General features: G+C 49.0%; 1 protein-coding gene across 1 annotated transcript; it reads left to right on the top strand.

Annotated features, from left to right (window-relative positions):
* Positions 1 to 328: 328 nt before the first annotated feature.
* Positions 329 to 24,735, top strand: LOC135262584 (transmembrane protein 164). The gene is made up of 6 exons (XM_064349596.1): positions 329 to 1,663; positions 11,757 to 11,806; positions 15,252 to 15,318; positions 19,727 to 19,805; positions 22,293 to 22,393; positions 23,679 to 24,735. The coding sequence occupies exons 1-6, from the start codon at positions 1,226 to 1,228 to the stop codon at positions 23,883 to 23,885; spliced, it is 942 nt and encodes a 313-aa protein (XP_064205666.1). The 5' UTR covers positions 329 to 1,225; the 3' UTR covers positions 23,886 to 24,735.
* The last annotated feature ends 875 nt before the right edge of the window (positions 24,736 to 25,610 follow it).

The raw sequence follows: 25,610 nt of genomic DNA, 5'->3' as shown, positions 1-25,610 counted from the left end.
CATGTATTGACCTGTGCAAACGGTCCCCGAGCGGCCGCACCGGGTCGGCTGGCAAAGTCCTGTTACATAAGAATGTTGCTGAACGACATGCCAGCATCTGCATTTTTCACCATTGCAGGCAACTGAAATTAGCAGATATATTGTACATTCTTCCGTGCTGCTTCGTGAAAATGTTTTAAGTACTAAATGATCCGATCAATGATCAATCCTGATTAACTCGCCAGGGGTATCATTTAACTCTTTGCGAACACGAGCGGTGCTGATGGGGTTAAAACACGCCCCTCACTCCTGAGTGTAAAATAGGCGGGTTCATCGCGTATTCACATCCAATCGGGTTTCCCTACATTGGGTCAGTGTCTCGGACATGGAAATAAATATGGATTGTCACTGAATAGAATTTTTTTCCGTTCCAGTTAAACCACTTTGCAATTCCCCGAATCCGATGTAGAGGACAGATAGATTACCTTAGCGGACCACATGGACTTACATCGCAGGCTGTAGCCTATTTCACCAGCTGCCGTAGCTACCCACAGAGGATCGCTGGCGTTCGGTCTCTGCTACCAGGGTTGGGCGTGTTTAGCTAAATCGTTTCGCCTTTGTCCATCATTATCTCATGTAGGCTAATGCCGTCTGTTTTAGGCAACCATGCGTCTCATACGTATACATAGGGATCCTAGTATTTCTGGTGCTGATAAATATGCTGCATATCAACTGTAGCCTAATAGCATAAAGAGTCTTCTTTTGGTGCTGACGGGACGTTATTTCGTTTGAGTACCATTCTTAACCTGTGCCATTTTTTCAGTTGTGATTGAAGCCGCCGACTTGGTGGTGACTAGTTATTCCTTGTGCATTGAGCTAGTTATCTAGGGCAGCTAACAGGACAGGGCACGATTTGCCCGTTTTTATTAACTTACTGATTCATTACAGTTAGCCTAGAGATAAGGTTAGATAACTCGCTAAATGACTCATATGAATGGTATCGTCTCTTACGTGACTCGCAGCATATTTCGCTAGCTGCGTTGCTGATATTTCTCTGTAGTTTGTTTTACGTGCATCCTCTTGCAAGCTAAGGTGCTTGACAGCTTTTGCATTTATCGCGACATAGACACGCCGCAGTTGCGTGTCGTTGTCGGACCCAGCCTCTTTTTGCCTGCAGACAGGCAGGCAGCATATAGCCGCGCTCTCTTTCATTCCGAGGCATTTTAGCCGGGAAATTTCGTCGTTCATGTTTCGCCAAGAAATCAGTGTACTATCTTTCATTCCGTCTTGTTCTTACCTTTTCCAATACGAGAAGCGGAACATGTCTCGGTATAATATCTACAGCCTGTTAGACTGGGTATACGGTGGTGTGGACCCCAAGTTCGAAGGAAACGGGGGGCCGGAGTGTGCCGCCTTCCTCTCCCCACAACAGCGAATCAACGAAAGCTTGGTCATGATTTTTATATCCATCATAGAGGTAATACTGGCACTAAGAAAGATCAACATTTCAAAAGAACTGAAAGAAATCGCGAAGGGAGGCGGAAAAGCCGAGGAAGACAGCTTGGGTAAAAACTTGTTGCTGGTGGCTCTGTGTATGACTTTCGGAGTGGAGGTGGGCTTCAAGTTTGCGACGAAGACGGTGATCTATCTCCTGAATCCCTGTCACGTTGTCACCATGGTTCAGGTACGCATGCAAGAACATTAAACAGGCTACTAATTTTCGGTCTGATGATTTGTAGCTATACAGTGGTATGTTTTCGTAAAGGCGGTGTAGCGAGGTACCCTACTTTGGAACAGTGAAAACCGTTTTGTTGGGCTAACTTCCCTTCAATGACCACACCATTCAGGTAGGTACAAGGAAGAAATTGATTCCATAAGCTAAGCCTAACCATAGCTTATCTTCTTGTGAATCAAAACATAACTTAAGGGCAAAATAATAAAACTGAAATAGCCTGTTTATTTAGTTACAGTATTATGAATAATGAAAGCAATAAGCTAACTTTGTTTGGGATCTTATTTCAACCCAGACCCATCTACTTGAACAGTTGATTTAGCACATTTTGTAAACTCATAATGGATAAATGGGCTACTATAAGGCAAGTATGAATGAATAATTGTTGAAAATATGAATACAGCAGCCTTTGCAAAGAAATGATCAGAACATTTTAACTATCTGTCCACCAGTGATAGTACATTAAGTGAAACATGTCATTAAGGAACAAGGATAGAGGAATAGAGCAAACGTGCCTGCATTTTCTTCTCTGTGAAGGTGTTCTCTATTTAAATGATTGCACTGCTGTGTTCTGTTACTGCTGTGTTCTCCCAACCCTCCTGGCATAACAGTCTTCTCCTGTGTGTGGCCTGTAGGGTGTGAAATAGTCACTGGCTCTCCTGTAGTACTGTGTGGCCTGTAGGGTGTGAAATAGTCACTGGCTCTCCTGTAGTACTGTGTGGCCTGTAGGGTGTGAAATAGTCACTGGCTCTCCTGTAGTACTGTGTGGCCTGTAGGGTGTGAAATAGTCACTGGCTCTCCTGTAGTACTGTGTGGCCTGTAGGGTGTAAAATAGTCACTGGCTCTCCTGTGGTACTGTGTGGCCTGTAGTGTGTGAAAAAGTCCCTGAATCTCCTTTGGCTATTAAGTGGACTAAACCGAGTCATGCTGTATTAAGTGGACTAAGCTTAGCCATACTGTATTAAGTGGACTTAGCTTAGCCATACTGTATTAAGTGGACTAAGCTTAGCCATACTGTATTAAGTGGACTAAGCTTAGCCATACTGTATTAAGTGGACTAAGCTTAGCCATACTGTATTAAGTGGACTTAGCTTAGCCATACTGTATTAAGTGGACTAAGCTTAGCCATACTGTATTAAGTGGACTTAGCTTAGCCATACTGTATTAAGTGTGGGGCGACATAGCTCAGGAGGTAAGAGCGGTTGTCTGGCAGTCGGAGGGTTGCCGGTTCGATCCCCCACCCTGGGCATGTCGAAGTGTCCCTGAGCAAGACACCTTACCCCTAATTGCTCTGGTGAATGTGAGGCATCAACTGTAAAGCGCTTTGGATAAAAGTGCTATATAAATGCAGTCCATTTACCATTTAAGTGGGCTAAACTTAGCCATACTGTATTAAGTGGACTAAGCTTAGCCGTACTGTATTAAGTGGACTAAGCTTAGCCGTACTGTATTAAGTGGACTAAGCGTAGCTATACTGTATTAAGTGGACTAAGCTTAGCCGTACTGTATTAAGTGGACTAAGCTTAGCCGTACTGTATTAAGTGGACTAAGCTTAGCCATACTGTATTAAGTGGACTAAGCTTAGCCGTACTGTATTAAGTGGATTAAGCGTAGCTATACTGTATTAAGTGGACTAAGCTTAGCCATACTGTATTAAGTGGACTAAGCGTAGCTATACTGTATTAAGTGGACTAAGCGTAGCTATACTGTATTAAGTGGACTAAGCTTAGCCATACTGTATTAAGTGGACTAAGCTTAGCCATACTGTATTAAGTGGACTAAGCTTAGCCATACTGTATTAAGTGGACTAAGCTTAGCCATACTGTATTAAGTGGACTAAGCTTAGCCGTACTGTATTAAGTGGACTAAGCTTAGCCGTACTGTATTAAGTGGACTAAGCTTAGCCATACTGTATTAAGTGGACTAAGCTTAGCCGTACTGTATTAAGTGGACTAAGCTTAGCCGTACTGTATTAAGTGGACTAAGCTTAGCCGTACTGTATTAAGTGGACTAAGCTTAGCCATACTGTATTAAGTGGACTAAGCTTAGCCATACTGTATTAAGTGGACTAAGCTTAGCCGTACTGTATTAAGTGGACTAAGCTTAGCCATACTGTATTAAGTGGACTAAGCTTAGCCGTACTGTATTAAGTGGACTAAGCGTAGCTATACTGTATTAAGTGGACTAAGCTTAGCCATACTGTATTAAGTGGACTAAGCGTAGCTATACTGTATTAAGTGGACTAAGCTTAGCCGTACTGTATTAAGTGGACTAAGCTTAGCCATACTGTATTAAGTGGACTAAGCGTAGCTATACTGTATTAAGTGGACTAAGCGTTGCTATACTGTATTAAGTGGACTAAGCGTAGCTATACTGTATTAAGTGGACTAAGCTTAGCCGTACTGTATTAAGTGGACTAAGCGTAGCCATACTGTATTAAGTGGACTAAGCTTAGCCATACTGTATTAAGTGGACTAAGCGTAGCTATACTGTATTAAGTGGACTAAGCGTAGCTATACTGTATTAAGTGGACTAAGCTTAGCCATACTGTATTAAGTGGACTAAGCGTAGCTATACTGTATTAAGTGGACTAAGCGTAGCTATACTGTATTAAGTGGACTAAGCTTAGCCATACTGTATTAAGTGGACTAAGCGTAGCTATACTGTATTAAGTGGACTAAGCGTAGCTATACTGTATTAAGTGGACTAAGCGTAGCTATACTGTATTAAGTGGACTAAGCTTAGCCATACTGTATTAAGTGGACTAAGCGTAGCTATACTGTATTAAGTGGACTAAGCTTAGCCGTACTGTATTAAGTGGACTAAGCTTAGCCGTACTGTATTAAGTGGACTAAGCGTAGCTATACTGTATTAAGTGGACTAAGCTTAGCCATACTGTATTAAGTGGACTAAGCTTAGCCATACTGTATTAAGTGGACTAAGCTTAGCCATACTGTATTAAGTGGACTAGGGAAAACCTGCAGGGTCATAGGATTACATGCAGGACAGACTGAAAGCAGCTTAAATAGACTTATTTAGACGTCTGATTTTGCAGCTCTCTTCTCTTAAATCTGTGTTCAGCTGATAGGCTCTGTACCATTAGCCAGCGCTCAGCAAGCCTGTAACAGCCCTGAGGAGCATGGCCAGGACATTTTATAAAGAATCAGGAAGGTTTGTTCAGTGCAACGGCTGCTTCATACAGATTTCTCCAGGTATCGGTCAGCCAGCAGTGCCTCTGGAAGCAGGTCTGCAGGAAGTCCAGTGTTTGCACCTGTTTGTGTGAGCATTTGCATGTTCTTTGTGCTCTTTGTCATGGTGGCTTCAGGGAGTTCATTTGTTCATGTGTATTTTACATTTGAGGAAGAGCATATCAAAAACAGTGTCTCTGAGCGCTTCTTTGGAGCTGTAAATACAGAAATAGGCTGTCCCCCCCTGAACCGCGACCGTGTCCCCCTGGGTGAGCTGAAATGCAGCCGTGTCTCCCTGCGCAAGCTGAACCGCAGCCGTGTCCCCCTGGGTGAGCTGAAATGCAGCCGTGTCTCCCTGCGCGAGCTGAAATGCAGCCGTGTCCCCCTGGGCGAGCTGAAATGCAGCCGTGTCTCCCTGCGCAAGCTGAAATGCAGCCGTGTCTCCCTGCGCAAGCTGAAACGCAGCCGTGTCCCCCTGGGCGAGCTGAAATGTAGCCGTGTCCCCCTGGGTGAGCTGAACGGCAGCCGTGTCCCCCTGGGCGAGCTGAACCACAGCTGTGTCCCCCTGGGCGAGCTGAACCACAGCTGTGTCCCCTTGGGCAAGACACGTTAAAAAGACACATGCTGCAGTCCGTGCTCTGATCTGCCTTTTTGATTGGTCAGTTCTATACAATGTTCTGGGTAGTTTTATTTTTAGAATTTTAAAAGCAAATGCGTTGATAAAGCAAAACAACACCTGGCTTTTTGTCACAGTAATTCTTAAGGGTTTTCATTTGTGTTTAACACAGTTCATGCATTCCATTTCCACTGTTCCAGTTGGTCTTATCTTTGCGTTTACACAGATCTGGGCGTTTCTATGTGCTGTCTATTTCAAGGCTAATATTTGGCAGGTAAATAAAAAGCCTGGTACTGGCCAAGTGTAGCCAGTTTTCCAATGTGCTTTTTACCGGGATGCACAGCGAGGGCCAATCCCAGGTTTTTATGAGCTTATTGCTCTTATTTATTTATGAATAAGTCCAGTCTTTTATTTGTTCTTACATGTTTGATAAAGTCATGAGCTACAATTGCAGACTGCACATGAAAAATATTACTGATGTGGGAATGAACCAGCACTGGTGTTTACAGCTGTTAAGAAATTAAGTCAGAATGTTTGGCAGGGGGGTTGTAACGATACATTGATCCGGATTGATCAATCCACATCCAATCTTCAAAAGACTACAACGAGCAAAAATTAATCTGCACCGTTATGAAAGTATGAAAAATACTTCTTTGACAACACAAGCATCTTATTTCTTCTTGCCCAAGATGGTCTTGACAGCAGAGCTGCAGAGAGTGGAGCCGTATTCTAGTGGTTTGCTCTCTTGCAACTCTGCCAACATCGTTGTTTATGCTTCCGATTCGTCCTCATCTCTTGTGCTAATGCTGCTTTTCCTTCTGTTAAACGTGACATCAGTCTTTACACACTTAACCTGATTTTGGTTGTATGTGTGCATTGTAACTGGATTATGTGTGCTGTGTGCTATCATGGTGAAACCTTGAGGGTTACACCCCTAATTAGCAGACCCACCAGCTCTCCAGGGCTGGAGCTGTTCCCCCTGCTCAACTTTGTAGTAACTGCGGGTCAGAAGTGGGCGGAGTTTTCATGCTGTGGTGTGAGCGGGTCAGAGTCTTCATGCTGTGGTGTGAGCAGGTCAGAGGTGGGCGGAGTTTTCATGCTGTGGTGTGAGCGGGTCAGAGGTGGGCGGAGTCTTCATGCTGTGGTGTGAGCAGGTCAGAGGTGGGCGGAGTTTTCATGCTGTGGTGTGAGCAGGTCAGAGGTGGGCGGAGTCTTCATGCTGTGGTGTAAGCGGGTCAGAGGTGGGCGGAGTCTTCATGCTGTGGTGTGAGCGGGTCAGAGGTGGGCAGAGTCTTCATGCTGTGGTGTGAGCAGGTCAGAGGTGGCGAGTCTTCAGCTGTGGTGTAAGCGGTCAGAGTGGCGAGTCTTCATGCTGTGGTGTGAGCGGGTCAGAGGTGGGCAGAGTCTTCATGCTGTGGTGTGAGCAGGTCAGAGGTGGGCGGAGTCTTCATGCTGTGGTGTGAGCGGGTCAGAGGTGGGCGGAGTCTTCATGCTGTGGTGTGAGCGGGTCAGAGGTGGGCGGAGTTTTCATGCTTTGGTGTGAGCGGGTCAGAGGTGGGCGGAGTTTTCATGCTGTGGAGTGAGCGGGTCAGAGGTGGGCGGAGTCTTCATGCTGTGGTGTGAGCCAGTCAGAGGTGGGCGGAGTCTTCATGCTGTGGTGTGAGCCGGTCAGAGGTGGGCCCTCATTTACTGCTCACTCTCTCCTCCGTTCACTGCTCTGTCTCTCCCTCCCTCCCTCCCTCCCCTCATCTCTTGATTAAAGGGGTCCTGCCAGCTGGACTCTCTCTCTAAACTTTAGCTCTGCAGCATTGCAGCCTCCATAAGGCTGCTGTTGAGTCAGAACATTGACTTTATTGATGAGGGGAGATTGCTGCTCAGGCAGCAGGACCAATCACAGGGTTACTGCTGCCTAAAGTGGCCAATCACAGGGTTACTGCTGCCTAAAGCGGCCAATCATAGGGTTACTGCTGCCTAAAGTGGCCAATCACAGGGTTACTGCTGCCTAAAGCGGCCAATCATAGGGTTACTGCTGCCTAAAGTGGCCAATCACAGGGATACTGCTGCCTAAAGCAGCCAATCACAGGGTTACTGCTACCTAAAGCAGCCAATCATAGGGTTACTGCTGCCTAAAGCCGCCAATCACAGGGTTACTCCAGGCATTTTACCTGATATCCTGCTTTGGGCCCCATCTGGCACCTGGATCCACTTTTCGTCCATATATGGCTTCCTTTGTTGACGGGACGGTGATGATTTCAACACATCGCTCATCACATGGTGCAGCAGTGTGTTGCTTTAATATTCACTCCTGCAAGCAGTACGGGATCTCCCAGCATACCTGTACAAATAAGAGGTTCTCTTTAATCTGGGAAATACCAACTTAACTTTTCATATGGGTGTTGATTTTAACAAGCACGGTTTATACTTAGAAATTAGAATTTGCTCTCCATGGTAAAAGGGGTCAAAACATTACATGGAAAATGGTCACAAATCAGCGAAAGCAAAAACACTGCAGTAGGGTTGTTCCTTCAAACGTTACATTGGCCAATAGGACGGGCCAGAATGAGGAAGCTTTCTCAACCCAAATTACCTGGGGAATTAACTCACCTGGGTGACTCAGAGTCTGCATCCTGTGGAGCCCTGAGGAATGGTTGCTGATGTGCGAGATCTCTGGCATATTGGCTCGGCTTCACTAATTGGATCAGTAAAGATGTGCTTCAGTCATGTGCCGCCCCTATAGCTGACTCAGCCAATTGGAAAGCAGGTTTTAGTCATAGGAATCAGAGTTGATTATTCTGTGTAAAACATCAGTTGCCATGTAGGAAAATATATTTTCTATATATATATATATATATATTTTAACAAGTAGCTTGTGTTCCTGGCTGGTAAGGGTTAGGGTTGGGGCAGGGCTTATCGCTGTGTAGGGTCTTCACAGCAGTAAGGCCTGCTGGGGGTTTCCTGTTGTCCAGCCTGGGTTGGGGAGCAGCTGAGCAGTCCGGCGGTGTTTATTACAGTACTGCTGGTGACAGTCACACACAGGTACACTGCATGATAAGTTGTTCATTTGTGCTTTGTGAGATATGGATTTGTAGTGAATGTTTGCCTATGGCAAGCTTTTTTTGTTTGCTTTAAAGCAGTTTGAGCAAACCTTTTCACTTTTACAAACATAACACTCTGGCATGAAGACTTCACATATTCTCTGTTACAACTGAAAACAACCATTAATTTCTACACTGTATTTCAACACTTTAAAATCAGAGTAATGGGTAGGTCATGGAGTTGACTTATCAGATATGATTCGTGCTTCATTATAAACTCACATCTGTGTTTTACTGTTAAAAACACTGGAACTCTGAAGCCAAAAACACTGCAAAAGTGTTGAAGCTCTGATAAGAACCGGTGTGGAGTTAAAGGCACATTGAGTTCAGGACTTCATGCTCAGTTCAGGTTGGGCTAACCACTTTTTTGCCTGAAGGCCCTGCTTGTCTTATGAATATTTTTCCCTTCTCTCTGAAAACCTGAAATGGCTGATTTTAAAGAAATTTTACCCAAAGCGATGAGAGGGAAATGGAGGAGTGGAAGGAGCTGCAGCCCCTCTCTGAAGCAGCAGCTGGCTGGTCTGGGAGATTACCTTCCTGGGTGAGCTCTGTAGGGGCTCAACCTGTTCAGTGAAGCTCTGTGTTTAGCAGCCTTCTCCTGATTTGGATTGCAAAGCATCTTCTAACATTACAGCAGGAAACTGTTGTATAACTGCAGATACAGGCACAGTACAACACAGCATACCGGTGTGTGTGTGTGTGCTGTGTGTCTGCGTGGTGTCTGGTGTGTGTGTGTTCAGTGTATTGTGAGTCTGCGTTGAGTGTGTGTGCTTGTTTTATTTATTTCACCTTTATTTCACCAGCCAAGTCATTAAGAACAAATTCTTATTTACAATGACGGCCTGACAAGCGACAAAAGCCACTTAAGGGAAGGGGAGGTGGGCTTGTGCTGTGTGTCTGCGTGTGTGTGTGTGTGTGGTGTGTGTGTGTGCGTGTGTGAGTGAGTGTACTGTGTGTCTGCGTGTGTGTGTGTGATCTGTGTGTGTGTCTGCGTGTGTGTGTGCATTCTGTGTGTCTGCTGTGTGCGTGTATCTGTGTGTGTGTGCGTGTGTGAGTGAGTGTACTGTGTGTCTGCGTGTGTGTGTGTGTGTGTGTGTGTGTGTATATGTGTGAGTGAGTGTACTGTGTGTCTGCGTGTATGTGTGTGTGTGTGTGTGTGCGTGTGTGCGTGTATCTGTGTGTGTGCGCGTGTGTGTGTGTATCTGTGTGTGTGCGCGTGTGTGTGTGTATCTGTGTGTGTGTGAGTGAGTGAGTGTGTGTCTGCGTGTGTGTGTGTGGTGTGTGAGTGAGTGTACTGTTTGTGCGTGTGTGTTTGTGCTATGTGTCTGTGCATGAGTGTGTGTGAGTGAGTGAGTGTGAGTAAGTGAGTGAGTGTGTGTGAATGAGTGTCAGTGCCCCCATCCCCGTCCCTCTCCCCATGTCGCCCTGCCGCCCTGTTTAACGTGTTTCCTGAGGTTGGCAGCCCCCCCCCCACCACCAACCCATCACACAGCTAGACATGTTCTTACAGCGCGCTCTCATAAAACATGCCCCGTCCACTGTAATTATGGACTAGCACACAGCACAGGGAACACGCACAAGCGCAGCACAGCACAGGGAACACGCACCAGCACAGCCCAGTACAGCACAGGGAAGACGCACAAACGCAGCACAGGAAACACGCACGAGCACAACGCACAAGCACAGCACAAGGAACAGGCACGAGCACATGAGCACATAGGAGGCTTGCTTACTGAACAACCCCATTTCTCTTTGTTCTGCTCTTACTCATTTTTGGGATGATTAGTCAGATTTTTTTTTTTTTTTTTCTAAGTTACTCTAGGAATTGAACTGCTGAAGTTGCAGTAAACAGGCGACTTCTGCAGTGTTCATGCAGGATTGTGTCCACTTTTATCTGTTCTCAGCACTTTCAGAGTTCTGCAGCTTCTCTTTGGGTCCTTTCCCATGATTCCCCTCTTTCTCCCCAGTTAGGAATGCCAAACGTGTTTATCAGAGCTCACTGCTACAGCTAGAGCAGTGCTGACCCAGGATTTCTGTCTCCCGAACTGATCCCAGTACAGTAGCATTCAGTATTATCGGTCTACTGATATTTTTTATTATTTGTGTTTTTAAAATGATGCAACAGCTAGCCTACATACAAGAACACCCAGTTTGGTGTAAAATCAGTAAAGCAATTCAAAGGTAGGCAAGATCAGCTTAAATTATACAGAAAATAAAAAATAACGTAAAGGGATATTTTACTTTGGTATAATGGTCTAATTTTGTGGAGCCCACCCCATTGTATTTGCATTGTGTGAATACTGCTACATCGACTGCAGCATCAGCTGTCCCTGCTGACCATTAATGATACCGCCATTCCTCCTGGTCATCAGGCTCTCAATTCAGTGAGAGTGGGAGTGTGTGTTGAGTGGGAGTGGGACCGTGTGTATGAGTGGGAGTGTGTGTATGAGTGAGAGTAGGAGTGTGTGTATGAGTGGGAGTGGGAGCGTGTGCATGAGTGGGAGTGGGAGTGTGTGTATGAGTGAGAGTAGGAGTGTGTGTATGAGTGGGAGTGTGTGTATGAGTGAGAGTAGGAGTGTGTGTATGAGTGGGAGTGTGTGTATGAGTGGGAGTGTGTGTATGAGTGGGAGTGGGAGTGTGTGTATGAGTGGGAGTGTGTGTATGAGTGAGAGTGGGACCGTGTGTATGAGTGGAAGTGGGACCGTGTGTATGAGTGGGAGTGGGAGTGTGTGTTGAGTGGGAGCGTGTGTATGAGTGGGAGAATGTGTGGGAGTGGGAGTGTGTGTATGAGTGGGAGTGGGAGAATGTGTGGGAGTGGGAGTGTGTGTATGAGTTGAAGTGGGAGCGTGTGTATGAGTGAGAGTGGGAGCGTGTGTGTTGAGTGGGAGCGTGTGTATGAGTGGAAGTGTGTGTTGAGTGGGAGTGTGTGTATGAGTGGGAGTAGAAGTGTGTGTATGAGTGGGATTGGGAGTGTGTGTATGAGTGAGAGTGGGAGTGTGTGTTGAGTGGGAGCGTGTGTATGAGTGGGAGTGGGAGAATGTGTATGAGTGGAAGTGTACATGGTTTCAGTAAGCCAGGCCTTGCTAACAGCATCTGAGACCGTTTTGGTGACCTAACCCTAACCCTATCCCTTATTCCCCCCACAGATCTTCTTGCTGGCTTGTCCTCCCTGCAGAACGACTGTCATCATCTTTCGGTGAGTGACTGCAGTGCGTTAACTGTGACCTCACCCAAACCTGCACCCCCCCTCACCCAAACCCACAGGCTGTGTGTGTGTGTGGGTTTGTGCGTGTGTAGGGTGTGTGTGAGTGTGTGTCGGGGTGTGTGTGTACCTGTGCGTGTGTCGGGGTGTGTGTGAGTGTGTGTCGGGGTGTGTGTGTACCTGTGCGTGTGTTGGGGTGTTTGTGAGTGTGTGTGGGTTTGTGCGTGTGTAGGGTGTGTGTGTACGTGTACGTGTGTGTGTCTGTGTGTGTGTATCATATGATGCATCACATTAAGAGACTGTCAGACTGCTTCTATAAATAAGCCTTTGTCCTGACAGCCCCGCCGTGCCTGAAAGTTCCAGGCATTTTTAGTCACTTTATGGAGATAAAAGCGGGACAGGAGAGGGCAGGAGCTCCTGCTGGAGAGCCTAATTATTTATTACATGTATCCTGTTACCAACCCTCATACCACATGCCCTGCGCAAGCCCATAATCATCAGAACATACTGTAGCTGCTGAACGCTGTGCATTCATAATTATCAGTGATAGATGTTCCACGTTTTGCAGTAGATGAGGGTGTGTTCGGAGGAGTGGAACTCCTCCCTCCTGGCTCAAGGCTGCTGTGGTAGTGTCCCCTGCGGGAACTGAACCTGCACCCCCCAAACCACCAAAGCCCAGTACGGTCATGGGCCACTGCCCCGGCGGAGCTAAGAGGGTAGAACAGGGAAAGGGGCGGAGCTTAGGGGTGTAACAGAGAAAGGGGCAGAGCTTAGGGGTGTAACAGGGAAAGGGGCAGAGCTTAGGGGTGTAACAGGGAAAGGGGCAGAGCTTAGGGGTGTAACAGGGAAAGGGGCAGAGCTTAGGGGTGTAACAGGGAAAGGAGCAGAGCTTAGGGGTGAAACAGAGAAAGGGTGGAGCTTTTGGGGTACAACAGGGAAAGGGGCAGAGCTTATGGGGTATAACAGAGAAAGGGGCAGAGCTAAGTTGTTTTTCTACACCCATCCATCTGTCCATCTTCTTGTGCAGCTTTAACTGATGATACTTGACTAGGGCTTTCTCTTTAGGGACACAGTACACTGGTTAAGTCCACACTGAGTCTTTTGGGCTAGCGGTACTGCAGTGTTAGCGTCTCACACTGGGGGAGTTTTAGGCTACCGGTACTGCAGTGTTAGCATCTCACACTGAGTGTTATGGGCTAGCGGCACTGAGTGTTTTGGGCTAGCGGCACTGAGTGCTTTGGGCTAGTGGCACTGAGTCTTTTGGGCTAGCGGCACTGAGTGTTTTGCGCTAGTGGTACTGAGTGTTTTGGGCTAGCGGCACTGAGTCTTTTGGGCTAGTGGTACTGAGTGTTTTGCGCTAGTGGTACTGAGTGTTTTGGGCTAGCGGCACTGAGTCTTTTGGGCTAGTGGTACTGAGTGTTAAGGGCTAGCGGTACTGCAGTGTTAGCGTCTCGCTCTGTGAGTCTTTTGGGCTAGTGGTACTGAGTGTTAAGGGCTAGCAGCACTGAGTCTTTTGGGCTAGCGGTACTGCAGTGTTAGCGTCTCGCTCTGTGAGTCTTTTGGGCTAGCGGCACTGCAGTATTAGCGTCTCGCTCTGTGAGTGTTTTGGGCTAGCGGCACTGCAGTATTAGCGTCTCGCTCTGTGAGTGTTTGGGCTAGCGGCACTGAGTATTAGCGTCTCGCTCTGTGAGTGTTTTGGGCTAGCGGCACTGAGTGTTAAGGGCTAGCGGTACTGAGTGTTTTGGGCTAGCGGTACTGAGTGTTAAGGGCTAGCGGTACTGCAGTGTTAGCGTCTCGCTCTGTGAGTCTTTTGGGCTAGTGGTACTGAGTGTTAAGGGCTAGCAGCACTGAGTCTTTTGGGCTAGTGGTACTGAGTGTTAAGGGCTAGCGGTACTGCAGTGTTAGCGTCTCGCTCTGTGAGTCTTTTGGGCTAGCGGCACTGCAGTATTAGCGTCTCGCTCTGTGAGTGTTTTGGGCTAGCGGCACTGCAGTATTAGCGTCTCGCTCTGTGAGTGTTTTGGGCTAGCGGCACTGCAGTATTAGCGTCTCGCTCTGAGTGTTTTGGGCTAGCGGCACTGAGTGTTAAGGGCTAGCGGTACTGAGTGTTTTGGGCTAGCGGTACTGAGTGTTAGCGTCTCGCTCTGTGAGTGTTTTGGGCTAGCGGCACTGCAGTATTAGCGTCTCGCTCTGTGAGTGTTTTGGGCTAGCGGCACTGCAGTATTAGCGTCTCGCTCTGTGAGTGTTTTGGGCTAGCGGCACTGCAGTATTAGCGTCTCGCTCTGTGAGTGTTTTGGGCTAGCGGTACTGAGTGTTAGCGTCTCGCTCTGAGTGTTTTGGGCTAGCGGTACTGAGTGTTAACGTCTCGCTCTGAGTGTTTTGGGCTAGCGGTACTGAGTGTTAGCGTCCCGCTCTGTGAGTGGTTTGGGCTAGCGGTACTGCAGTGTTAGCGTCTCGCTCTGTGAGTGTTTTGGGCTAGCGGTACTGAGTGTTAGCGTCCCGCTCTGTTCCCGGTGCGCGGGTCTGTAGGGAATTCCTGGGATGGAGTGCCGAGCGCCAGGGCCAGACAGCATGTCACTCACAGCCTTAATTGGAAAGTCCACTGCGCTGCTGGAATGTGTCATGGGGCAGTGAAGTCACCCCCCTGCACGCACCTGGGGCGTGGCCTCTACTGAGAGGGGTCAGATTCGCTTAGGCGATCCAAAAAAAGCACGTAGTAAGACAAGTACTCACCAGTCTCAGTTCCAATACGATTCAGCTGCATCATTGCCAGTCAAAGTAAAATGTTCATCAAAGTAAGGCTGTCAATCAAAAGTAGCATCATAACCATCTCAGCCTGCAGAAGTTGCTTGGGAAACTGTTATTTAACAAAGGATTGCAGGAATACTGTTTATTGGGGCCAAATCAGAAAGCTGACAGTGACCCTGTATACAGTGGAATCATAGCTGTGATGTTAAACATTTGAGTATTCCGAGGGAGAGTTCCATAATAAAACTGATGGGCTGGATTTTTGCAGTGAGGAGCGGCGATCCTGTGCAGTACTGTGGGATTAGCGGGATTAGCGATCCGGATGCCCAGCGCCTCTCTTTGTGAGAGCTCTTTCAGCGCCCGGACCCCAAAAATGTGACTGAGTCACGGTGCATTCACCACCCCGACGCTGGAGGGGTCATATCAGGGCAGCCGATCTCCACAGAGCCGCTCGGTCTGGAGCTGGACGCTGCGGAGATGATCACTAATGAAATGCTGTCAGTATGAACAGACAGGTGCCAGTAATGGCCTGATGCCCCTGCTGGCGTTTCAGGGGTGGCATGGCGTTCCAGAGGGTGGCATGGTGTTTCAGGGGGTAGCATGATGCACTGCGGCAGCAGCGGGTCTGTTTCTCAGTAGGGGTGACCCCCTGTTTCTGACTCCCTGGTTTTGACTCCCTGGTTTTCCTCCGCAGACTGCAGGTGCACATGCTGAACGGAGCCCTGCTCGCCCTCCTCTTCCCCGTCGTCAACACCCGGCTGGTAAGAGCGCGGATCGCTGGGACCGCTGGGACCGCTGTGCTCAGTGTGCTCTGTGCGCTCAGTGCGCTCTGTGCGCTCAGTGCGTTCTGTCCGTTCAGTGCGTTCAGTGCGCTCTGTGCGTTCAGTGTGCTCAGTGCGTTCAGTGCGCTCTGTGCGTTCAGTGCGCTCAGTGCGCTCTGTGCGTTCAGTGTGCTCTGTGCGTTCAGTGCGCTCAGTGCGCTCAGTGCGTTCTGTGCGCTCAGTGTGCTCAGTGCGTTCAGTGCGCTCAGTGCGCTCTGTGCGTTCAGTGCGCTCAGTGCGTTCTGTCCGTTCAGTGCGTTCAGTGCGCTCTGTGCGTTCAGTGTGCTCAGTGCGCTCAGTGTGCTCTGTGTGCTCAGTGCGTTCAGTGTGTTCAGTGCACTCAGTGCGTTCTGTCCATTCAGTGTGTTCAGTGTGCTCTGTGCGCTCTGTGTGCTCAGTGCGTTCAGTGCGCTCAGTGCGTTCTGTCCGTTCAGTGCGCTCTGTGCGTTCAGTGTGCTCTGTGCATTCAGTGTGCTCAGTGCGCTCAGTGCGTTCTGTCCATTCAGTGTGTTCAGTGTGTTCTGTGCGTTCAGTGTGCTCAGTGCGTTCAGTGTGCTCAGTGCGTTCTGTCCGTTCAGTGCGCTCTGTGCGTTCAGTGTGGTCTGTGCATTCAGTGTGCTCAGTGCGCTCAGTGCGTTCTGTCCATTCAGTGTGTTCAGTGTGTTCTGTGCGTTCAGTGTGCTGAGCGCTCTGTCCGTTCAGTGTGCTCAGTGTGCTCAGTGCGCTCAGTGCGTTCTGTCCATTCAGTGTGCTCAGTGCGTTCTGTCCATTCAGTGTGCTCAGTGTGCTCTGTGCGTTCAGTGTGGTCTGTGCATTCAGTGTGCTCAGTGCGCTCAGTGCGTTCTGTCCATTCAGTGTGTTCAGTGTGCTCTGTGCGTTCAGTGTGCTGAGCGCTCTGTCCGTTCAGTGTGCTCAGTGTGCTCAGTGCGCTCTGTCCATTCAGTGTGTTCAGTGCGCTCTGTGCGTTCAGTGTGTTCAGTGTGTTCTGTGCGTTCAGTGTGCTGAGCGCTCTGTCCGTTCAGTGTGCTCAGTGTGCTCAGTGCGCTCAGTGCGTTCTGTCCATTCAGTGTGCTCAGTGCGTTCTGTCCATTCAGTGTGCTCAGTGTGCTCTGTGCGTTCAGTGTGGTCTGTGCATTCAGTGTGTCATGCTCAGTGCGTTCTGTCCATTCAGTGTGTTCAGTGTGCTCTGTGCGTTCAGTGTGCTGAGCGCTCTGTCCGTTCAGTGTGCTCAGTGTGCTCAGTGCGCTCTGTCCATTCAGTGTGTTCAGTGCGCTCTGTGCGTTCAGTGTGCTCAGTGCGTTCTGTGCATTCAGTGCGTTCTGTGCGCTCAGTGCTCAGTGCGTTCAGTGTGCTCTGTGCGTTCAGTGCACTCAGTGCGCTCTGTCCGTTCAGCGTGCTCAGTGCGCTCTGTGCGTTCAGTGCGTTCAGTGCGCTCAGTGCGCTCTGTGTGTTCAGTGTGCTCAGTGTGCTCAGTGCGCTCAGTGCGCTCAGTGCGCTCAGTGCGCTCAGTGTGTTCAGTGCGCTCAGTGCGTTCAGTGCGTTCAGTGCGCTCAGTGTGCTCAGTGCGTTCAGTGCGCTCAGTGTGTTCAGTGTGCTCAGTGTGTTCAGTGCGCTCAGTGTGCTCAGTGTGTTCAGTGCGCTCTGTGAACGTTAGGGCTTCTTCCAGGAGCATCTCCACAGAACTCCATCCAGATCACCGCACTGCTGATGAGCTCACAGGCTTGTTATTTTAAAAGTGGGATTTGCGCTGTCCTGCTGCAGGTTTCAGACGCATCTCTGCACAAAAGAGTTTTCTCACGGCGACACGGCATGCCTCGACTCCAGCCTCCGTTCAGTCAGCAGGTCAACAGCAAAGCACGTATATGTTTGAGTTTATTATAATATTACCGTATGTGTTGGATTCTATCTGAGCCTCCCAGAAAGTGAAGACGAATCTCCGTCAGTACTGTTCTGTAAAGAAGGGATTGGGGATCGGTGAAGAGTGGCAGTTCGGCCTCCTCCTGTCTTTACCCCCCAGCAGGGGTGGAAGGGAGTAGCGCTGTGTTTAATGCACCTGTCCCACACCGAGGCGGAAATCGAGCCAAGATCAAATCTGTTCTCTTCACCACGCTGGTTACTAACGCAGAAACCCCACCTTCCAGTGTCTGAGTGCTGTTTGAGTGCTGAGGAACACAAAGGGCCCTGCTCCTGGCTGTGAGGAAGCTGAAACCAGGTCAGGTGTTTGTTTAAATGGGGGTTCGGCTCCCCCCATGTCTCAGAATGTTGCTGTAACCACGGCCACCGAGTCCCAGGCTGTTTGACTGGTTTTCTGTTGTCTGGCTGCATTGTTGCAAAGCAAGAATGACAATAAATGTCATATTGAGTTACTGCTGAGGGAGCTGTAAAATGGCCCCTGGTGTTTCTCTCAGTGTTACGTTACTGAGAGAGCAGTTTCCCTGAGCTCTAAACACTGCCACACAAAGGGGAAGGCCAGGTGTAAACACAGCCACACAGAGGGGAAGGCCGGGTGTAAACACTGCCACACAGAGGGGAAGGCCGTTTGTAAATACAGCTGCACAGAGGGAAGGCCAGGTGTAAACACAGCCACACAAGGGGGATGGCCCGGTGTAAACACAGCCACACAGAGGGGACGTCCAGGTGCAAACACAGCCGCAGAGACGGGACGGCCAGGTGTGAACACAGCCGCAGAGAGGAGAAGGCCAGGTGTAAACACAGCCACACAGGGGAAGGCCAGGTGTAAACACAGCCGCAGAGAGGGGAAGGCCAGGTGTAAACACAGCCGCAGAGAGGGGAAGGCCAGGTGTAAACACAGCCGCAGAGAGGGGAAGGCCAGGTGTAAACATAGCCACAGAGAGGGGAAGGCCAGGTGTAAACACAGCCACACAGGGGAAGGCCAGGTGTAAACACAGCCGCAGAGAGGGGAAAGCCAGGTGTAAACACAGCAGCAGAGAGGGGAAGGCCAGGTGTAAACACAGCCGCAGAGAGGGGAAGGCCAGGTGTAAACATAGCTACAGAGAGGGGAAGGCCAGGTGTGAACACAGCTGCAGAGAGGGGAAAGCCAGGTGTGAACACAGCCGCAGAGAGGGGAAGGCCAGGTGTAAACACAGCCACACAGGGGAAGGCCAGGTGTAAACACAGCCACACAGGGGAAGGCCAGGTGTAAATATAGCCACAGAGAGGGGACGGCCAGGTGTAAATATAGCCACAGAGAGGGGAAGGCCAGGTGTAAACACAGCCGCAGAGAGGGGAAGGCCAGGTGTAAACACAGCCGCAGAGAGGGGAAGGCCAGGTGTAAACACAGCCGCAGAGAGGGGAAGGCCAGGTGTAAACACAGCTGAAGAGAGGGGAAGGCCAGGTGTAAACACAGTGTCCTATCTGGGTAATCACCAGCTGCATTAGCTGCACAGTCCTGGATACATTACGTGCCAGCCTGCGTGTGGCAGCGTGTGGCCACTCCCTGTGTGTTTCGGATGACACAGCTGCTAGTCAACTGAGACATTCCCAACTCGGACTAAAGAAAAATGGGAAATTGTGTCATTATCCTGTGATCGCCTGAGATTGGTGCACAGGATTGTGGGAAAGATCGAACTATTAATCTGCAGCTAGAGAGGGGACGCAAAGACTAGTTGCTAGGAGACTGTCAGGTGCAGGTGACAAATGTTCGAAGGCTGTGATGCTGTGCCACATTCTCATGCTGCTCACTATGTATGCACCAGTTCTGCAGCTACATGCAAACTGGGACGAACAGAATGACATTATTGCTCCTAAGTTCCTACTTCACCCACTTTGTTCATATTTTTAATTTGGCCATAGTTTTTCAGTAAACCTGAGCAGTTGTTTACAGAATAAATTTTGACTGTAGAAGCTTTTGCTCAGATGTTGAATTAAAATTCCTGTTGCTTCTATAAAGGCTAACCCAGCTTACACAAACATTCCCTCTGCACTGTCCATTGCAGTAAAAATAAGGGGAAAACATTCTCACCATCCTGGCAGACTCACAGTTTACTTGTGGGAGTCTTGTTTTGCAGGCCCCTCTCTCGTGCGAGTCTCGTTTTGCAGGCCCCTCTCTTGTGCAAATCTTGTTTTGCAGGCCCCTCTTGTGCAAATCTTGTGCACTGCAGTCCCCTTGTCCTGTGCTGTCTTTGTAAGATGTTTTTACTGCCACAGTAATGGCCTGATGCCCCTCTTGTGAGATAATGTCCTGTTTCCCTTGGTCCCATTGTAAACCATTACAGGTTATTCTGTGTAATGGAACCCGTAACACTGTGGGGTGTGTATCATTACTATGCACAAGGTTTTCACACGTGTCTTTACTGATGTGCTGTTATAATCTGTGGTCTCTTCACAGCTCCCATTTGAAAAGGAAGTGTACTACATCCAGCACTCTATGCTCTACCTCGTCCCCATCTACCTCTTCAGGAAAGGAGGTGGGTTTCTGTCATGGTGGCCCTCAGAGTGACACACTGACCGGCCAATCAAACTGCACAGAACAGAAAGAAGTACATGCAACTGCGCCTGAACAAGCTTCAGCTGCAGAACCGCAAGTGATGAACAAAATCCAGTGGCTTTCCTCTGACAGGTCAGCTGGAAATACTGTCTGAATCAGACTATGGGCCCGATCTGGCACTACTGCTACACTCCACATTTTTCTTTCAGTGGTCAAAGCAATTTCATTACATTACATTACATTACAGGCATTTGGCAGACGCTCTTATCCAGAGCGACGTACAACAAAGTGTATAACCATAACCAGGAACAAGTATGATGAAACCCCTATAGAGAAGTACCGGTCCAAGTGCAGGGAACAACCGCATAGTTCAACTTGGACCCTGAAGGTTAAACTGATTAACACTAACACAACGAGAACGGCAACAACACAGTCTATGGAAAAAAATACAAGCAGTAGTTAAGACAGTTAATGCACCTAAGTCACCTACAAAACAGCTGCCTAGTTACAACCCTAAGCCTACAGTCATTTACAGGGGGGTAGGGAGGGATGGGGAGAGGTGCAGCCTGAAGAGGTGAGTCGTCGTTTGAAATGGGTCAGTGTCTCAGCTGTTCTGACCTCCACGGGGAGGTCATTCCACCATCGTGGGGCCAATTTCAAACAATCAAATTGAACGCCAAATATAGAAAGTCAGTGAAAGGTGTGTGTGTGTGTGCATATGTGTTTCTATATGGAAAGCCAACATGTATAAGCCAAGTTTCATATTATATTCTTATCATAAACCGGTTATTGGTTATTTTAAAACACATTTAGTAAACTATTTAAAAAATGTACACAAATTGAGTATACAATTCTTAATGCAACAGTTCCAATTTATAAGGTCTAGACTTCCTAAAATGAGTGAATTTTGGTGTGAATCTGAAATGACCCACATTTCGCTGTGTGCTCCTGCTTATTTAGTGCTTTGCTGCTTCTGCAATATTTTACTGCAGTTCATTCATATTTCACATAAACCTGCTTCTGTGTTGGGAAAATAACATATCAATATTATTTCAGATCCAGAATAAAACTGCGCAAATAAAAATGAGTAACAGAGAAATTGGTCTGTAGAAGAAGGCGGAATATGATGAGAAATGCATAAATATGAAGAAGCAGGAATGCAGTGCTTTAGTGATCCAGGGAGGGTGTGGTACGGCTGCACCATGGAGACATACTGAGAGACAGCACCATCTAGTGTCCATTTACCATCATTACCAGTAACAGAATAATGGAGCACGTGTGGTTTCTTTTTGACACATTAGGAGATTCCAGGAGTATGAAATGAATATCTACAGCATCTTGAGATCTGGGAGAGCGTAAGCGTGTTGAGTGTGCGGGAGAGACGTTAGCGTGTTGAGTGTGCAGGAGAGACGTTAGCGTGTTGAGTGTGCAGGAGAGATGTTAGCGTGTTGAGTGTGCAGACTGTAAGTGTGTTGAGTGTGCAGGAGAGACGTTAGTGTGTTGAGTGTGCAGACTGTAAGTGTGTTGAGTGTGCAGGAGAGACGTTAGTGTGTTGAGTGTGCAGGAGAGATGTTAGCGTGTAGGAGAGACGTTAGCGTGTTGAGTGTGCAGGAGAGACGTTAGCGTGTTGAGTGTGCAGGAGAGACGTTAGCGTGTTGAGTGTGCAGGAGAGACGTTAGCGTGTTGAGTGTGCAGGAGAGACGTAAGCGTGTTGAGTGTGCAGGAGAGACGTTAGTGTGTTGAGTGTGCAGGAGAGATGTTAGCGTGTTGAGTGTGCAGGAGAGATGTTAGCGTGTAGGAGAGACGTTAGCGTGTTGAGTGTGCAGACTAAGCGTGTTGAGTGTGCAGGAGAGACGTAAGCGTGTTGAGTGTGCAGGAGAGACGTAAGCGTGTTGAGTGTGCAGACTAAGCGTGTTGAGTGTGCAGGAGAAACGTTAGCGTGCTGAGTGTGCAGGAGAGACGTTAACGTGTTGAGTGTGCGGGAGAGACGTTAGCGTGTTGAGTGTGCGGGAGAGAGGTAAGCGTGTTGAGTGTGCAGGAGAAACGTTAGCGTGCTGAGTGTGCAGGAGAGACGTTAACGTGTTGAGTGTGCGGGAGAGACGTTAGCGTGTTGAGTGTGCAGACTAAGCGTGTTGAGTGTGCGGGAGAGACGTTAGCGTGTTGAGTGTGCGGGAGAGACGTTAGCGTGTTGAGTGTGCAGACTAAGCGTGTTGAGTGTGCAGGAGAGACGTTAACGTGTTGAGTGTGCGGGAGAGACGTTAGCGTGTTGAGTGTGCAGACTAAGCGTGTTGAGTGTGCGGGAGAGACGTTAGCGTGTTGAGTGTGCGGGAGAGACGTTAGCGTGTTGAGTGTGCAGACTAAGCGTGTTGAGTGTGCAGGAGAGACGTTAACGTGTTGAGTGTGCGGGAGAGACGTTAGCGTGTTGAGTGTGCGGGAGAGACGTTAGCATGTTCTGTTCTCTCCGCAGGCATGTACAGGCCTGAGCCGCTGGGGGACATGTGGTGGGCGTTGCTGTCCACGGGGATCCTGTTCCTCTATCACTTTGTGTTCCTGCAGGGCCTGGGCCTGGTAAGGCTGACTCCGCCCCCCACCAGTCACCACCTGACCATGTGACCCCGTTCCCCGGCTGGGTGTCCAGACCTGCACACTCGCAGAGATCACATGATCTCTGTGCTGACCATAGGGCCGAAACATTCACACTTCTCTTCACTGTTTCACCAAGTGAAACGGAAGTAGCATCATTACTGAAGTTACAAAACATCTCATTTCTGCCAATGTGAAGGTCTACCCTACCGACTCTCTCACCGCTGCACACCGGCCAACCGACCCTCTCACCGCTGCACACCGGCCAACCGACTATCTCACCGCTGCACACCGGCCAACCGACTCTCTCACCGCTGCACTCCGGCCAACTGACTCTCTCACCGCTGCACTCCGGCCAACTGACTCTCTCACCGCTGCACACCGGCCAACCGACTCTCACCGCTGCACTCCGGCCAACCGACTCTCTCACCGCTGCACACCGGCCAACCGACTCTCTCACCGCTGCACACACGCACTCTCACACACACACGCACACTCTTACCCCTTTCAGTCCGATGTCTTGGCAGCGGGCAGGGCCATGTCCAGCCGGGGCAGAAGCAGGAGAAACTGCGCCCTTGTCCCCAGAAAAGCACACAAATAAGCACAAGTTATTTAGCGATACCTGCACAGTTCAGCATCGATTAAATACGCCGCTTTATCCCGCGTGCTGCCAGGTAATACAAAAGTGCAAATCAAGTAACCAAATAATTAAAAACTCAGACGTGTATCTTCCAATAGCAACAAACTGCCCCTTACCTGAACAGCAGAGCAGCATTCAGCTCTCAAACATGCTGCACTCTGCAGATGTGGAAGCCTGCAGGCAGTCAGGTGTGTGTGCGTGTGTGTGTGTCGGTGCGTGCATATGTGTGTGTCGGTGCGTGTCGGTGTGAGAGTGTGTGTGTGTCGGTGCGTGTGTGCCGGTGTGTGTGTGTGTGTGTGTCGGTGTGAGTGTGTGTGTCGGTCGGTGCGTGCGCAGGGATGAGTGAATCTCTGTCCTGGTACTCAAACGTAGCAGGACAGACAGCAGGCAGGCCGCACTGGAATCAGAGAACGTGTCAAACGGGGCACAGGTGTGCCGCAATTAAAGACCACTCTACCCAGCTCCGCCCACCAGCATCCTATTCAGGAACCCAGGACCAGCCTGCAAAACCACACAGTCAAGTACACTACCACCCAACCCCAGACCCCCCCACCCCACAGGCCCCCCTCCCGCCACGCGTTACTGTGCTCTCAGCCTTCAGGCCAACATTTCTACACTCTCACCCCCCAGGTCACCGAGGTCAACCTGAACAACATGCTGTGCCCGGCCGTGTCGGACCCCTTCTACGGGCCCTGGTACCGGGTGTGGGCCACCGGGCACCAGACCCTGCTGACGCTGGTGCACGGGAAGGTTCTGACCCTGCTGTCACACAGCACCGGGCCCGCCTGGCGCCACCTGCTGGACAGCCTGCGACTGCGCAACAAGAAGCTGGACTGACCTGAGACCGACCGGACATGATCCACCCTCCCCTCCCACCCCAGCGACTGTTTTGAGCTCTTTTACTTTCAACTCGTATCGTATCGTACTAGTCAACATGAGCGTTTGTATTTTACTCATTTTGGGGTCAGTGAGAAACTCAGCGTGCTGCAGTCGTTGCAGTTGCCGTGCTGCGGTCGCCGGGCTGCGGTCGCCGTGCTGCGGTCGCCGGGCGTGGTTACGCTTGTGACAGTTTGAGCTCAGTGGTGCACCTGCCTTATTTCTGAGCGGACCTTCCAAACTCGCAGGACTCCTGGCTCATAAACGGGCCGTTTTAAATTCTTTCATCAGGCAGTGGCACGCCACCGTTTCCAGGTGCACAGTTCAGTCCTCGTTTGTTTAAATGTGGGTTCGCCTTACCCCAAAAAACGTTTGTATTGTGTGGCTGTTTAATCTGCTGTAAAGGGTGGTGGTGTTTAATCCACCTCACTGTGTGGGGTGCTCATGGGGGGGGGGGGGGGGGGGGGCATCTCCACTGCTGAACAGGGTGTAGTATTCTACAGAGACGGAGGAGCCCTGGGCATAGTCCCACCAAAAGCCCCGCCCAGCCTGTGGATTGGTACTGCAGTGAATTCTGGGAAAGAGGGCCTAGCCAATGAGGAACAGATTAGCAACTGAGAAGCCCCCCCCCCCCCCGGGACCTTGTCAGATAGACATTGGACCCATATTCTAGCCTCCTGTGGGAAAGGGATGCGTTTTCTCTGAATTGTATATATATGAAGCATTCACCAGATGTGGGGACTTTTTGTACATTAATCCAGTGAATCTGTACTGTGCTGTATTGGAAATAAAGTATTATCTCTGTTTAAAAGATGTCTATTTCAATTGTATTTTCCAACAATCTGTTGAATTCCATTTTCCATGTGTCTACACTGCTGCATCTGAAATGCTTTTTCTGTTACTGTACTGTACTGGGGATAGACATGGACTGTGTTCATGACTTCTAATTAAAAATATACAGCATCTAGTAGCCATTACGGTAGCTGGCCATGCTGAGTCCCACCTGCCAGCCGCCAAACAGAAAATAAACCCTAACATAGTCCCTATTTTCTGTTTGGTAGAAGGTGTGACTTGGCTAAAATATTTAAAAACAGCACATCTAGTAACAATTACAGTAGCTGGCAAAGTAGAGGTCATGTGACCAAACTGTGGTTTAACTGGTAAAGTTCAGTCATTCTTTATCTTGACTGGGACAGAAAAATGAATGGAATATTTCATACTTACGTCTGGGCATAGCAAACGCTGAAAACACATCTCAGTGATAATTCCCTCCTAAAGAGTCCAAAGACCCAATCAGACATGGTTACATGGCAGAGCACCAGATTTCATTTGACAAAAATTACATCATAGCACAGACTTTTCCAGAAGGTCAGGAATGTGATAACCAAGCTCTGGGTACCTGGATTGTGTTCAGTGTAGCATGAAGGTTCAAAGAAAGAATGCGAAATGCTTACAGCACCACCTTGAGGTCATCCAGCGCCATGTCCAGTGTGAACTGCACATACAGCTTGGGGGGGCAGGGGTAGGTCTCATTGCTCTGATGCGATGCATTTAAGCTGCCCAACCCTGGTCCTGAAGAGCCAAAAGCATTGCCGCTTCACTCAACACTTAACAGCTTCACTCAACAAACAGTTTCACTCAACACTTAACAGCTTCACTCAACACTTAACAGCTTCACTTAACACA

This window comes from Anguilla rostrata, chromosome 9 (genome assembly GCF_018555375.3).
Source record: "Anguilla rostrata isolate EN2019 chromosome 9, ASM1855537v3, whole genome shotgun sequence".
Taxonomy (NCBI): domain Eukaryota; kingdom Metazoa; phylum Chordata; class Actinopteri; order Anguilliformes; family Anguillidae; genus Anguilla; species Anguilla rostrata.
Note: the sequence above shows the minus strand (reverse complement) of the source record. Positions and strands in the feature narration are given on the sequence as shown.

Excerpts from the sequence above, each read along its gene's own strand:
- LOC135262584 (XM_064349596.1), top strand. The coding sequence starts at position 1,226 with ATGTTTCGCCAAGAAATCAGTGTACTATCTTTCATTCCGTCTTGTTCT. Across the intron at positions 15,319-19,726 it reads CCGTCGTCAACACCCGGCTG|CTCCCATTTGAAAAGGAAGT; the intron begins GTAAGAGCGCGG and ends GTCTCTTCACAG. Across the intron at positions 22,394-23,678 it reads TCCTGCAGGGCCTGGGCCTG|GTCACCGAGGTCAACCTGAA; the intron begins GTAAGGCTGACT and ends CTCACCCCCCAG.